Source organism: Buceros rhinoceros, unplaced genomic scaffold (genome assembly GCF_000710305.1).
Source record: "Buceros rhinoceros silvestris isolate BGI_N320 unplaced genomic scaffold, ASM71030v1 scaffold8639, whole genome shotgun sequence".
NCBI classification, from domain to species: domain Eukaryota; kingdom Metazoa; phylum Chordata; class Aves; order Bucerotiformes; family Bucerotidae; genus Buceros; species Buceros rhinoceros.
This window is the reverse complement of record NW_010430906.1, coordinates 32,052-43,864: the sequence shown is the minus strand read 5'-3', so window position 1 is coordinate 43,864 and position 11,813 is coordinate 32,052. Positions and strand designations below refer to the sequence as shown.

Genomic DNA, 11,813 nt, shown 5'->3' with positions numbered 1-11,813 from the left:
TAACTTTTTTTTTTTTTTTTTTTTTTTCTCCGAGCTTCCGTAATTCTTACACAGTGGATGGATTTGTAAACTTTTCAGACGTTCTGTCTGGACAGATGAATTTTCAGGACAGCTCTGCCGAACTGAACTAGAGCAGCTCTATTTATAGCCCCACCCTTCCTTTCAAAACTTTCCAGTCAACCCAAGAAACTCATCTCTTGGCTTAACTCCGTATCCAATATGGCTTTCAAACAGATGAGAAACATTTGTTTGGAAATGGAAACAGTTGTGCATACTGCTCTTTTGGGTGATGGATAAAGACAGATTTTTTGTGTTCTCTTTTTATTTTTAAGCTAGCGTTTGGATAACTACTCAGAAAATAACGCGTTAAATCCAGGTGATGTGCTGAATGAAACAGGAAATTGCGTCTTCAGCAAAATAGGAATGTGAAACCTTTCTTTATGGCTGTTTGTGATGAGGATTGCAAGCTGCTTATCTTAGTTTTAATTTCTTCTGTGAAAATGTTTTTATCCCAAACTAGGATTCAAGTTTGGCCCCTGTGTTATTGTTTGTATGGTGCTCTGGGGATCAGTAAAGGATCTGCACGGTCTGTTTATCAATGAACTGCAAACAGAGTAGCCAACAAACTAATGATGTTTGCGGCTGATGCCTGCCCTTTATATGAGTGAAAGCTAAGGATGAATGTGACAGATACTTGCAAATAGATTTAAGTTAGATGGTTGTAGATAGATTGGGGAGCACAACGCTCAGTGAATAACTTTGTTAAACAAAATGCTTTTTTTTTCAGAGATTGTGAAGGGAAGAGAGAGAAACTATGCAAGTTTCCCCTTTAGCCTGTATTCATGATTTTTTCTACCTAGAGCATTAATGGTGGTAACGGTGGTTGTGGAGAGCAGAATTAAATTCTCTCCATGTGGGTGAAGTCTGTGCTATTTGAGGAGGAAGTATGGTTTTAGGTAGTACATTTCCAAAGGCTGAGCGTTTGCTCTGTTTTCGTAGTGTCCTTTCAGCCTTAATATAGGAGATCGCAAGAAATTTACAGACGCTTGTCTCTCCACAGGCTCTTCGAGCCAAAATGAACAGCTTTAAAGGTTAGAGGTTTGGCTGTTTTATGTAACATTGATGTGTTTCTGCATTTATTTTCCTTTTTGTTTTTTGTGTGCAGTATTACCAAAACCTTAAGAGATACTTCCTAATATAAGGACAATAAATAAGGAATATTTTATATTAAGCATATGTTCATTAAATTATTAATTACCAGTGAAGTTGTTTCACAAATGTCTTGATAATGGCATTGGCTCTGGGTGGCCAGCTTAAATGGAATTAGAACATACTTCATTACCTGCTAAGATGTTGAAGGACCGTGCTGATTCTGTCTGAGCTAACATGTGCAGTGGCTAACCTCGTATGCGCCTGCATCTGTTCCTTGAGTTATGCATGCTCCTCTCTAAACGTGGTTTGTCTCCTTACTGGCACCAAGGGCTGGCTGCCCTCAGCACTCATTGCACTTTCCTTGAAGCATTCACCCAGCTGTGGCTGCTGTGGAAGAAAGAAGGTGTCTAAGGAAGTTGTAGTCTAAGTAAAAAGGCTGTTTTCTCTTGAAGGAGAGTTTAGATTCTTCAGCAATTTAAAAGCTGAAGTTCCAACAGCTATATAGTGCTTCTGTATAGTTGATTGGTGGGTTAAAATGTGCTCTTACAACATCTTATAATATGCTTGTGGATGAATCACTGTGGTTAGAAAAATGCATTTTTCTAACCAAAACCAGCCTTTTTGGTTGTCTAGGCATGTCATGTCTGGCTTGCTTTGCTTTGAGTTGGCAAGTTCTATTTCTTGAGGCAGTGTTGTGAACTAGCGTACTCCTACCTGGAAATATATGTTAATTTTTTTATTATATGCTGAAAAGTTCTGGTTTCTTCCTTAATAGTTAGGTAGCAATTTGAATGTCTATCAACGGATGAGACTTTTAGAAAGACCAGCAACTCCTGCTGGTATCAGTGACTGAAAACTTGGTTAATAGTAACCTTTCACAGTTAGACTCTGGGATGATTTTGGTACTTTTGGCTTTCTGATCAGTGTTAGAACTGTTGATCTTTAGAAGTCCACCAGAAGGCACTAAAATGCTTTTAATATATTAGAAAGCAATTACTTTTATTCATGCTCGATTATTTTGTGTAGATTTTTATTTGACAACAAGAGAATAAAGGCAATTTAACTTCTCAGTTTTTCCGTAAAAATTTTGCGTTCAGTATACTGGCACATTTTAAAAGCCAGTATACTTTCCTCCATTATTTAAAAATATTTTAAAATGAGATACCTTCACAAGCAGTAGAGCTATATAATGCTCAGCTGCAAAAAATTGGGATACTGCTGTTGAGTTCTATGAGGATATAGAATGAATTGTGCGTTGTCTGTATCTTATGGTTAGTACTCTTTTTTTTTTTTTCCCCAGGGTTGTGGCATGGCCTCCAGAGGTCACTGTTGTATGCAGTTGTCTCACTGCCTTGTTTTGTAGACAGCACGAGGACAGCATGTTCGCTAGGAGAGGAAAATATTAATGATACAGGAATTTATTTTTCTCAGTGTGGGATGGAGTTTCACTCAGTGGAAATTACAACAGCATTGCCAAAATAAAATCTGCAGCATTATAAGGTGAAATTTCAGCTCCTGTTCTGAGTGAAGAAGAAGAAAAGTAATTCAGAGCTTAGGCTAAAATACATCCAAAGCATCGTGTGTCTCCATTTTTAGTATTATAATTATTGGTTTGTAATCAGGAAGGAGGGGGGAACCTGTGAGCTCTACCTCTTGCCATCTCTGGAAGGCAGAAGTATCTAGAAACTTAAGTTTTTAACCTCATGTTGGTACATGAGGTAATACCATATATATTTAACCACTGCAGATACTCTGGGGTTGGATTATGACTTTGTAATCTGATGGGGTGTTTTGTTACAAAAGACATTAAAAACATTTTAATGGTTTTATTTTTGGTTAATATCAGAGGCACTTTTAATGATGGAGGGATGAATGTGACTGCCAGAAATGTTCATATACCATTGACGGGGTGACATTAGGACTTCCCAGTGAGAAATATGATACCACTGACTGCACGTCTTGATAGCTCGGTAGCATAGTCTGTCCGGATCTACTGTGCAAAATCACAAATGTATCAAGGGCAGCTGTGAGGAGAGCTTCTCTGAGCAACCCTGATTCCCCTGAAGCATGGGAACACTCCAGACTTTTAGGTCGCAGGCAAGACAAGGAGTTGCGCTGGGCTGTATGTGGCTGACCGAAGGAATTTTGTCTCCTTGACCCTTAGAGATGTGTCAAGTGTCATGCCCAAGACCAGCTCGCTAATGCCAGTAGGCACTTCATAGAGTAATTTCTGTTGTGAGAGAGACAACTAATCTGAGATTGTTTAAGATTAAAATTAAATTATTTAAAACTGGTTTTCAGATGCTTTTCTTCAGAGTAGGTACTTCAAGAGCTATGCTGTTCTTGTTCTGCTGTTTGAAACCACATCTAAGACCGAAGAGAAATCCTGCTGTTTTGCTGTGGCAATTAGCTTTTACAATTTTCCAGTAGTATTTCTTTCTTGTTAAAATCTCTTTTGATCAGCGGAGGCAGAAGGGTGCTGTGTTTTGCCCTGTGCATTCAGAATGAGCTGCATATAGCACTGGAAGGGATCAGAGTGTTTGCTCTTCCTGTATGATTTTGACTACAGAATTACGAAGGAAGATGTGGTTTGTTAATGCTGTAATATGATTATGCAATGCAACAGATTGCAGTGGATCAGGAAAGGTAACCTACTTATTCATGTGACATGATTGACTCATGTCAGCTGATGTGAGAAGGCAAGCTTCCTTTTGGTCTGCAGCAGCAGAGCTCTGTCCCTGGGCAGTGCTGGTTCCTGTCCAAAAAACTGGTGATTTTTATCTCCCAATTTCAGTGTATTCCTTGTATCGGGAGAAATTCCTCATTTACTTGAGGAAAACATACCTAGTGCACTCCGTGAATATTGGTATGCAGATAAAAGAAATTCTTCATTTTAGTTGTAAACCAAATAATTACAAAGAAAGCATTCATTGTAGATTTAGTAGGCTAAAATAGTACTTTTCATTTAATCTGTATAAAGTGTAACAACTGAGGTGGTTTAAAAAGTGATACTTGAATGCTGATGACTTAAAAATTGGTGTATTCTGTGAGGAATGTAAAATTCTGTCTCGTAGAGGCTTATGAAACCTATTGATAGTAGAGTTTCTGGTTAATACATATGACAGACTTTCTTGCTGTGTTGATTTGTTGGGTTTTTACATCAATGTTTTTTATTTCAGCAACGTTATTTCAGAAATGGCAGTTAAAAGGCAGTCCCCAGCTCAGAGAGGTGTGAGGATATCCAATCGTATTTCCTTGGAGTTGGATGAGGATGGTCAAAGAATCAGACCTGAAGGATTGTCACGTCAGTCCAGAAGGTATTTTCGTTGCATTCCCTTCCGATAGAATGAGTGTGGAATAAATTATTAATGGATAATACTTTAAATTTAATTGTACATATTCATGTTACCATGACATTTAAGAGCTTAAAGGAATTACTGAAGTGTATTTCAAGAAACGTACTGTTGGCATTGCAATGAACTGATGTTTTTATTGCAATAGAATGATGGTTTCAGAGTTACTTCTTTAATTTATCTTGCCATCTATTTCTTAATGAATTCATGACTGCTCTTAAATTTTTGTTTTACTCCTTTAAGCTATGCCTTTCTTGCCTGCAGTGTTTTGATTTTCCTATGGCAGCTCATTATCACATTTGTTCTCAGTATATTCTTTCTCTAGTAGTAAGATTAACATCTCTAATAATTTATTTTGCAAATTAATCTCCTTTTCTTGGAGTTCGGGGGTGGAAATTGAGGGAATCCTTTATGTTTAGATAATGCTGAAGACAGACTTTGGATAACTAAGAAGAAAAGCATAAATTTGTGGGTGACCAGATGTACAATATTCTGACCTCTTTGGCCAAGAGATGTATCTCAATATGTCATAAACAGAGAATTGTGATTTCCCATAAGGAACAAATTGAAACATGTGCATGGAGCCGTGTAGATCATGCAGAAAACCTCAAAGGAGTGGCTGAAATGTTTCTGAATAACTTCCTTGTTCTTGAATTATCAAACTGTTAAGATGTGTTAGGGAAGTATCTCTTGGGCCTCTTCAGTGTTATAAGGCCAGCAAGTAGTGTTTTCCTGATACAAAGCTTGTAGGAAGTACAAAAGGGGCTTGTTGGAATAGAAGATGAAGGGAAGAAGTAGAACAAGATTCTTGACCAAGCCCTCTGGTTTAGATGTTTCTGTCCTGGAGTTTCCATCCAGCTGTAAGCTGCTGGTTTGAGGAGCAAGGGAACTGACCGAATGGCTCTACAGATATTTTTAATGTGGGGATAATTATCAGGCAGAGTTGGTAGTCACCTGAAAGTAATTTTGATATTACAGTATGATTCTTGGCTGACTATGAGAAATTCTTTATTCAAGGTGTTGGATTAAAAGTTTTTCAAAGTTTCAAATAATAGAAGCAATACAATTTAGAAGCATAAACTGAAAACCTGAGCTATTAAGTGCTTCAACAGTGTATATTATTTTATATCTTTTCATTTGTTTATTAACATGCTGCAAAGTGAAACTTATATTTGAGACCATTTATTAAATTTATTGTATACGAGAAGCTGTCTCTCCCTCTTTGTGTGATGAAACTATCCTTGGTATGTAACTCCAGGAACAGAACCTTAAAATAGTTTTTTAAATCCCTGTGATGAACAAACTGTCTCCAGTTTCAGTCCTAAGTTTCTTCCTGCATCCCTGAAAATCTAATGGGTGTAGTTATCTATTAATCATATGAAAAGAATGGGACAGGAAGAATAGTGAAGTTTAAACTGAGTTAGTAGATTTCAGTGAAATGAGTGATGTTGCTTTATAGTAATTTGAACTAGTAATTTTAAAATAAATGTTCTTCCAAGTCATGCTTGTATCTTCAGCCAGTGTTATTGGGAGTTACACACAGGAAAATATAATCCCTAAATCAACATTCTTTTAAAGCTCTGTAATTAGATTCCTCTGTGCTGAAATAGATCCAGGGTAGTTACATCAGTAAAATGTAATATGACAAGAGCAGGTTTGCAGAAGTAGTTGTGGCCATTAAAAATCTGCAGTAAATCCAGAGAGGTGAAATTTTAAGGTCAGGAAAGGCAAGTATGCCAGGGTAACCATGAATATGTGATAACGTAAAGTAGGGACTATTAGAATTTCAGTGGAAATTTGGAAGAGTGTATGATTAAAAGAATCATTTATTCTAAAGTTCAGTATGTTCTACAGTAAAAGCATTGGTTCTTCTGTTTCCATTTATAAGAAAATTTATTTTAATTACTTGTTGAACTCATGGATTTTTTTTTTTTTAGTATAAGCTTATGCTAAAGATAAGTGTGATTAAAATAAATGGTCAGAGTGAAAGATTTTCATTTTTGGAAGAAAGAGCATCAGGGTGATGCTATTTAGAATATATGATACAGATATAGTTTGAGTGCTTGCCATATGGCAAAGAAGACGTCTGTGTAAACTTCCAAAAAGGCTATTTATGTCCTAAAGCAGAAATTGTTTGATTTAGCTGTTGCCTTTTCTGTTCCTGAATTGCGCAATATTTTTACAGGGAAAAAACCCAAATCAACAGAATCACTATTTAGCTGTAAGTTTGTAAAATTGCTTGAGTACTGTGGTTTGATACTGTTTAGCTTTGTTCAGATTCCTGAATATTTCTGGGAAAAAAAAAAAAAAGACTGCAGATACAATATTTTATTTATGCTCATTCTTTCACACAGAAATGTTTTGGGGAGCTCTGTTACAGATGTATGATAAAGTCATAAACACTTTCTCTGGTTAAAAGCCTGAGGAATTAGTGAGAGTCACTATCTCATTTTTTTTTCTCCAGAGATTTCTTAGTTCCTGAGAATATTTTGTACTTTTATATTTGTTATCTGGCAATGTAGTGAAGTGTTGTGAAATAATAAATATAATTTTTCTTTTTTGTTTATAGAAGTCTCAAAGTAGGAGGAAGGCTTAATATCTTCACTAAGGCTTCTACAGAAACAGAAAACACACTGGAAACAGGTTAGTGGAAACTGAATAATGAAAAACCCAGTGAAGCCAACTTCTGAATTTTTAGAATATTAACAGATTCACTCTTGTGAAGAAGGCTTATGAACTGTTAACTTCCTAGCTTCAGACCTATGAAAAGTGAATAATGTAACTCTGATTCTTAGTAAGCAAAACTTCCATGCAGTGTAATCGATTAATGTTTTCTGCACTAATGAGGACATTCTGTTACTGAACTTGAAGGATAAAACTGGCTGTTTGTCACTAAGGCTAGTCTTTCTTCTGTGAGTGTAAAACCAGCCTGGAGGATGGGTGTGTTGGCTCCAGTAGCTTATTTGCTCAAGCTGAAAACTTGCTGCATTCATTTTATGGCAAAGAAACAGAAGGTTGTCATCCCAGGGAAACAAGCTTGCTCTACAGGTGGCTAAGCATAAGCCAAGTAGGAAAAAAAACAAGATTGCTTTGTGACCTTCTCTTGTCTAGTGTTCTGTGTGTAGCTTGAAAGATCTTGTAAGTGGCAAATGACACCTTGCTTTACTTACTGTAAAGCATGTACATTTAGAATCATAGAACAGCTTGGGTTCGAAGGGACCTTTAAAGGTCATCTGTTCCAACCCTCTCCCTGCAGTGAGCAGGGACATTTTCAAGGAGATCAGCTTGCTCAGAGCCCCATCCAGCCTAACCTTGAATGTTTCCAGGGGTGGGGGCATCTACCACCACTCTGGTCAGCCTGTGCCAGTGTTTCACCACCCTCACCCTAAAAAATATCTCCCTTAGGGGTAGTCTGAATCTACCCTCTTTTAGTTTAAAACCATTACCCCTTGTCCTATCACAATAGGCCCAACCAAAAAGTCTTGTATCTTTCTTATAGGCCCTCTTTAAGTACTGAAAGGCCATGGTAAGGTCTCCCTGGAGCTTTCTCTTCTCCAGGCTGAGCGACCCCTCAGCCTGTCCTCAGCAGAGGTGCTCCATCCTCCTGATCATTTCTGTGGCCCTCCTCTGGACCCCCCTCCAACTGGTTCGTGTCTTTCTTGTACTGAGGACTCCAGAGCTGAATGCAACGCTGTAAGTGAGGTCTCACCAGAGTTGAGTGGCAGTCACCTCCATTGACCTGCTGGCCATGCTGCTTCTTTTTATGAAGCTAGTTGGCTTTTTGGGCTGTGAGTGAATGTTGCTGGCTCATGTCCAGCTTTTCGTTCACCAGTAGCCCCAAGTCCTTCTCCTTGGGGCTGTTCTCAGTCATATCATCCCCAGCCTGGGGGTTGCCCAGGTGCCCTGACCGTGGTGCAGGACCTTGCACTTGGCCTTGTTGAACTTCATGAGGTTCACACAGACCCACTTCTTGACCTTGTCTAGGTCTCTCTGGATGGTGTCCTGTCCCTCAGGCGTGTCAGCCACACTGTTCAGCTTGGTGTCATCTGTAAACTTGCTGGGGGTGCACTTGATCCCACTATCTCATTGATGAAGAAATTAAACAGCACTGGTCCCAATATGGACCCCTGCGGGACACTGCGTATCATTGGTCTTCATCTGGACGTTGAGCTGTTGGCCACTACCGTCTGGATGCAACCATCCAGCTATTTCCTTATCTACCAAATATACATGCCAAAACTTGTGTAAGGTCAAAAAAACGATGGCAAAACAGCTTCATATTCAATGAATGGCACAAGTCTGCAGGAACAGCTCTAATGCCACATAAGAGGGATAGCTTCACTGCGTGAAGATCTGTAATTACGTAGTTTTATAGAGGTTTATTAGATTTTTAGATTAGATTTATAATCACTTAGCCAAAACCCAGACTGTAGTAAAACTAAGAGCGCGTGAATATGGGCAAGTCATGTAAAGAACTCCCTCCCTTTTCTTTCTGAACAACGAAGCTGTGCATTGTTAGCGCTGATCTTTAATACGCCAATTTCCCTAAGATACTCTGAGGCAGTTTGGAAGAAAGACTTTATTCCAGTGAAGTGACTTAGAACTGTACGTAAAGCCAGGAGCTGCAGAAGAAGTAGTATTCCTCCTTTAAAATGGTAATAAAAAATTCCTTTCTGTTATCTTAAGAAATGATACGTATTTGTTTCTGTTTCAAGAGTGAGACTTTTTGTTCTGGCCAGATTCCAGCTGAGTAGTTCTCTTCTTTTTTTTTTTACACTTGAAACTGCAGGGAGAAATTAATTTGTTTAATTTCTTTCATAAAATGTCAGATAGCTCACAGCTGCTTGAAAATATGCAAATAGCTTTCTGAATGCAGCCACCTCTGTGGTGGACTGTGTAAGTTGCTTATTATAATGGAATTCAATTTGCTGTTTTTAAGGCTGCCAATTTCCTTAAAATCTGTTTGTTTTACATACAAAAACATAATGAGTGATGCAGTGTTTGTTTTTTGGCTATCTTGACAAATGTGACTGATGTTTAAGCTGAATCAAATTTACTCGGGTAATATGGTGAGAATATAACCTTTCTTTTACTGCATGAGCACAATGCAGACACAATGGTATGTTGTATTCAACCTTGGTACAAAGTTGAGATACACTTTTTTAAAACACTAAACTGGAATGTGCACAAATTGTGTAAGAGAGCAAGTGGAGTTTATTTGATTTATAATTAGATATAAGTAGTAAGCTGCTTTCAGCTTTTTATTTGGTGTTTTTTTGATTCCAGGTAGCCTTGAAGACTCTGCAATATATTCTAAGCCAGGAAGCTTATTACCTTATTAGCCTGATGACAAAAAATTTTTTGCATTAATCTCAGGAAATACCAATGTGATACTTGATACCTTTTTTGCTCTCACTTTCTTGGCTTATATTAGTGGAGATAATGAGTTACGATATTGTTTATACATGACAGAAAAGCGAGTTCTGTGATATTCTCTGAATATTAATTTTTAAAACCTGAATGTTAACTGGAAAGTAAATTGTCATCCTGAAAAAAGTATTAATAACTGTTAACATAAAATATCAGTATTATTTTATGTTCCACAGAGGTGAAAATGTAATGTTTATCACCTTCAATGTAAGCTTGAAAAAATTGAGGTTCTGCTCTCTTCTGTTGGAATATTTATTAGTAGCACCTTATTAGAAGGTAGTCTTGAAGATGTAGACAATAATTTCATTCTGGTATGGTTTCTCATGCTGTCTTTTATCTGTATTTTATTCCTGCCTCCAGCCCTCAAATCAAAGTAGGCAGCCAGGGAATATTGTTCTGGAAATTTTCCTACTAAGTCAGCAATAATTTGAAAATGTATCTTCTGATTTAACACAAAAAAATGAAAACACTTTTAGCTCTGTAAAAATACTGTTTGCCCCTTCATTTTATTTTTTTCTTAAAGGAGGGAGGAGATCTTTTTTTAGAAAAATCCAGTTGAGTTGTAAATCATTGAGCTAAACATGAAATAATATCTTAGTTTCAAATACTTACACTTATGAAGAGTAAAATAATAGCTGATTGGCCATGATCCAGTTCAAATCAACTGTAATGTTTGAATTCACATCAAGATCTTTGTTCCAAGGAACTTAGGGTGAATTGATAACAGTGAGAGACAAGAAAACAAAGGGGAGCAGACTTACGCCAGCTCACATGGGACAGCAGCCTGAGGCACTCAAAGTGGTTCCTCCCTGTCTTGTGGTAACAGCTTGTTCCCTTCACTTCAGTGATGCAGTTCATCTGGGCTCATGACCAGTTCTCTTGGGTGGAGGGGTAGGAACTGCTTGGAGTAACTGTGCTGCCATATGAATACATGTTGATTAAAAAAATAAATAATAATTATACGCGTCAGGAAAGATGCATCCTTAAAGAGACTGTTTGTCTTCAGGAGAAGAATAGGAAATTGGGATTTCTCAAGACCAAGAGACAAAAGCTGGGACACTTAAGGGGGGAAGGTATTGCCGTAATTTGTAAATTGAGTTGTCTCCCCTGTGGAGTATAGTTGTGAAAACTCCTGTGGTAAGCAAGATTCCTATAGCAGGGTGCACTAGTCAAGTTCAGAGTTTGTCGTATGCACAATTTGAAGACAAAAAGGAAAAAAAGATTGTGGAAAAATTAAATTCCTTCTCTGTGTGAAAGACTTAAAAATAAGTTGTCCCCTAGGAGTTCAGAGTATGTTTTCACCAGTCATTTGGGAATTTTATGGACTTTCATTTCAACAGAGAATTCTCTTTTGAGAAAGGTGATGCTGGCAGCTAAGGTAGCAGCTGAAATTTGTGCAACTGAAATTATTAATCTCTGTAAAGGTTAAAGGACTTTGTTTTAGCTAGTGACAAGTCTTTGGCATGCTGACAGATCTTTACAAAATTTCTGTATTTAGTGTCTTCACCAACAATTTGGGATCTGGAATTTGTGAAGGAGATTGCAGCAATAACTGCACAGCCTCCCCGAAATGGTTTTGAGGAGATGATCCAGTGGACAAAAGAAGGAATATTATGGGAGTTCCCAATTGACAATGAAGCTGGTATGTGCACTGTTAACTTCTATTTTCTGTCTATCGTTTTTGAGAATCACAGCATGTTATGACCTTCGACTGTTTTAACATGGTGTTTCAGCTCGGAGTGGTGCATTTGATAGTAAACAAACAGAACTTTCCATCTGTCACAGATCAGGTGCTTCAGATGAACTCATTCTGGCACTCCTCAGGTGAAGTCTTGCAGGTAGTTTGGCTGATCTGAGGACTGGCTGCTGCCAAAGACG

At 37.8% G+C, this 11,813-nt stretch overlaps 1 protein-coding gene across 1 annotated transcript in view; it reads left to right on the top strand.

Annotated features, from left to right (window-relative positions):
- Positions 1–11,813, top strand: part of MRPS31 (mitochondrial ribosomal protein S31) — an 18,434-nt gene that overhangs the window by 1,382 nt on the left and 5,239 nt on the right. Inside the window, exons 3-5 of the mRNA XM_010143192.1 lie at positions 4,332–4,469; positions 7,075–7,148; positions 11,434–11,577. Coding sequence (XP_010141494.1) covers positions 4,332–4,469; positions 7,075–7,148; positions 11,434–11,577 — 356 coding nt within the window. The remainder of the gene's footprint in view (positions 1–4,331; positions 4,470–7,074; positions 7,149–11,433; positions 11,578–11,813) is intronic.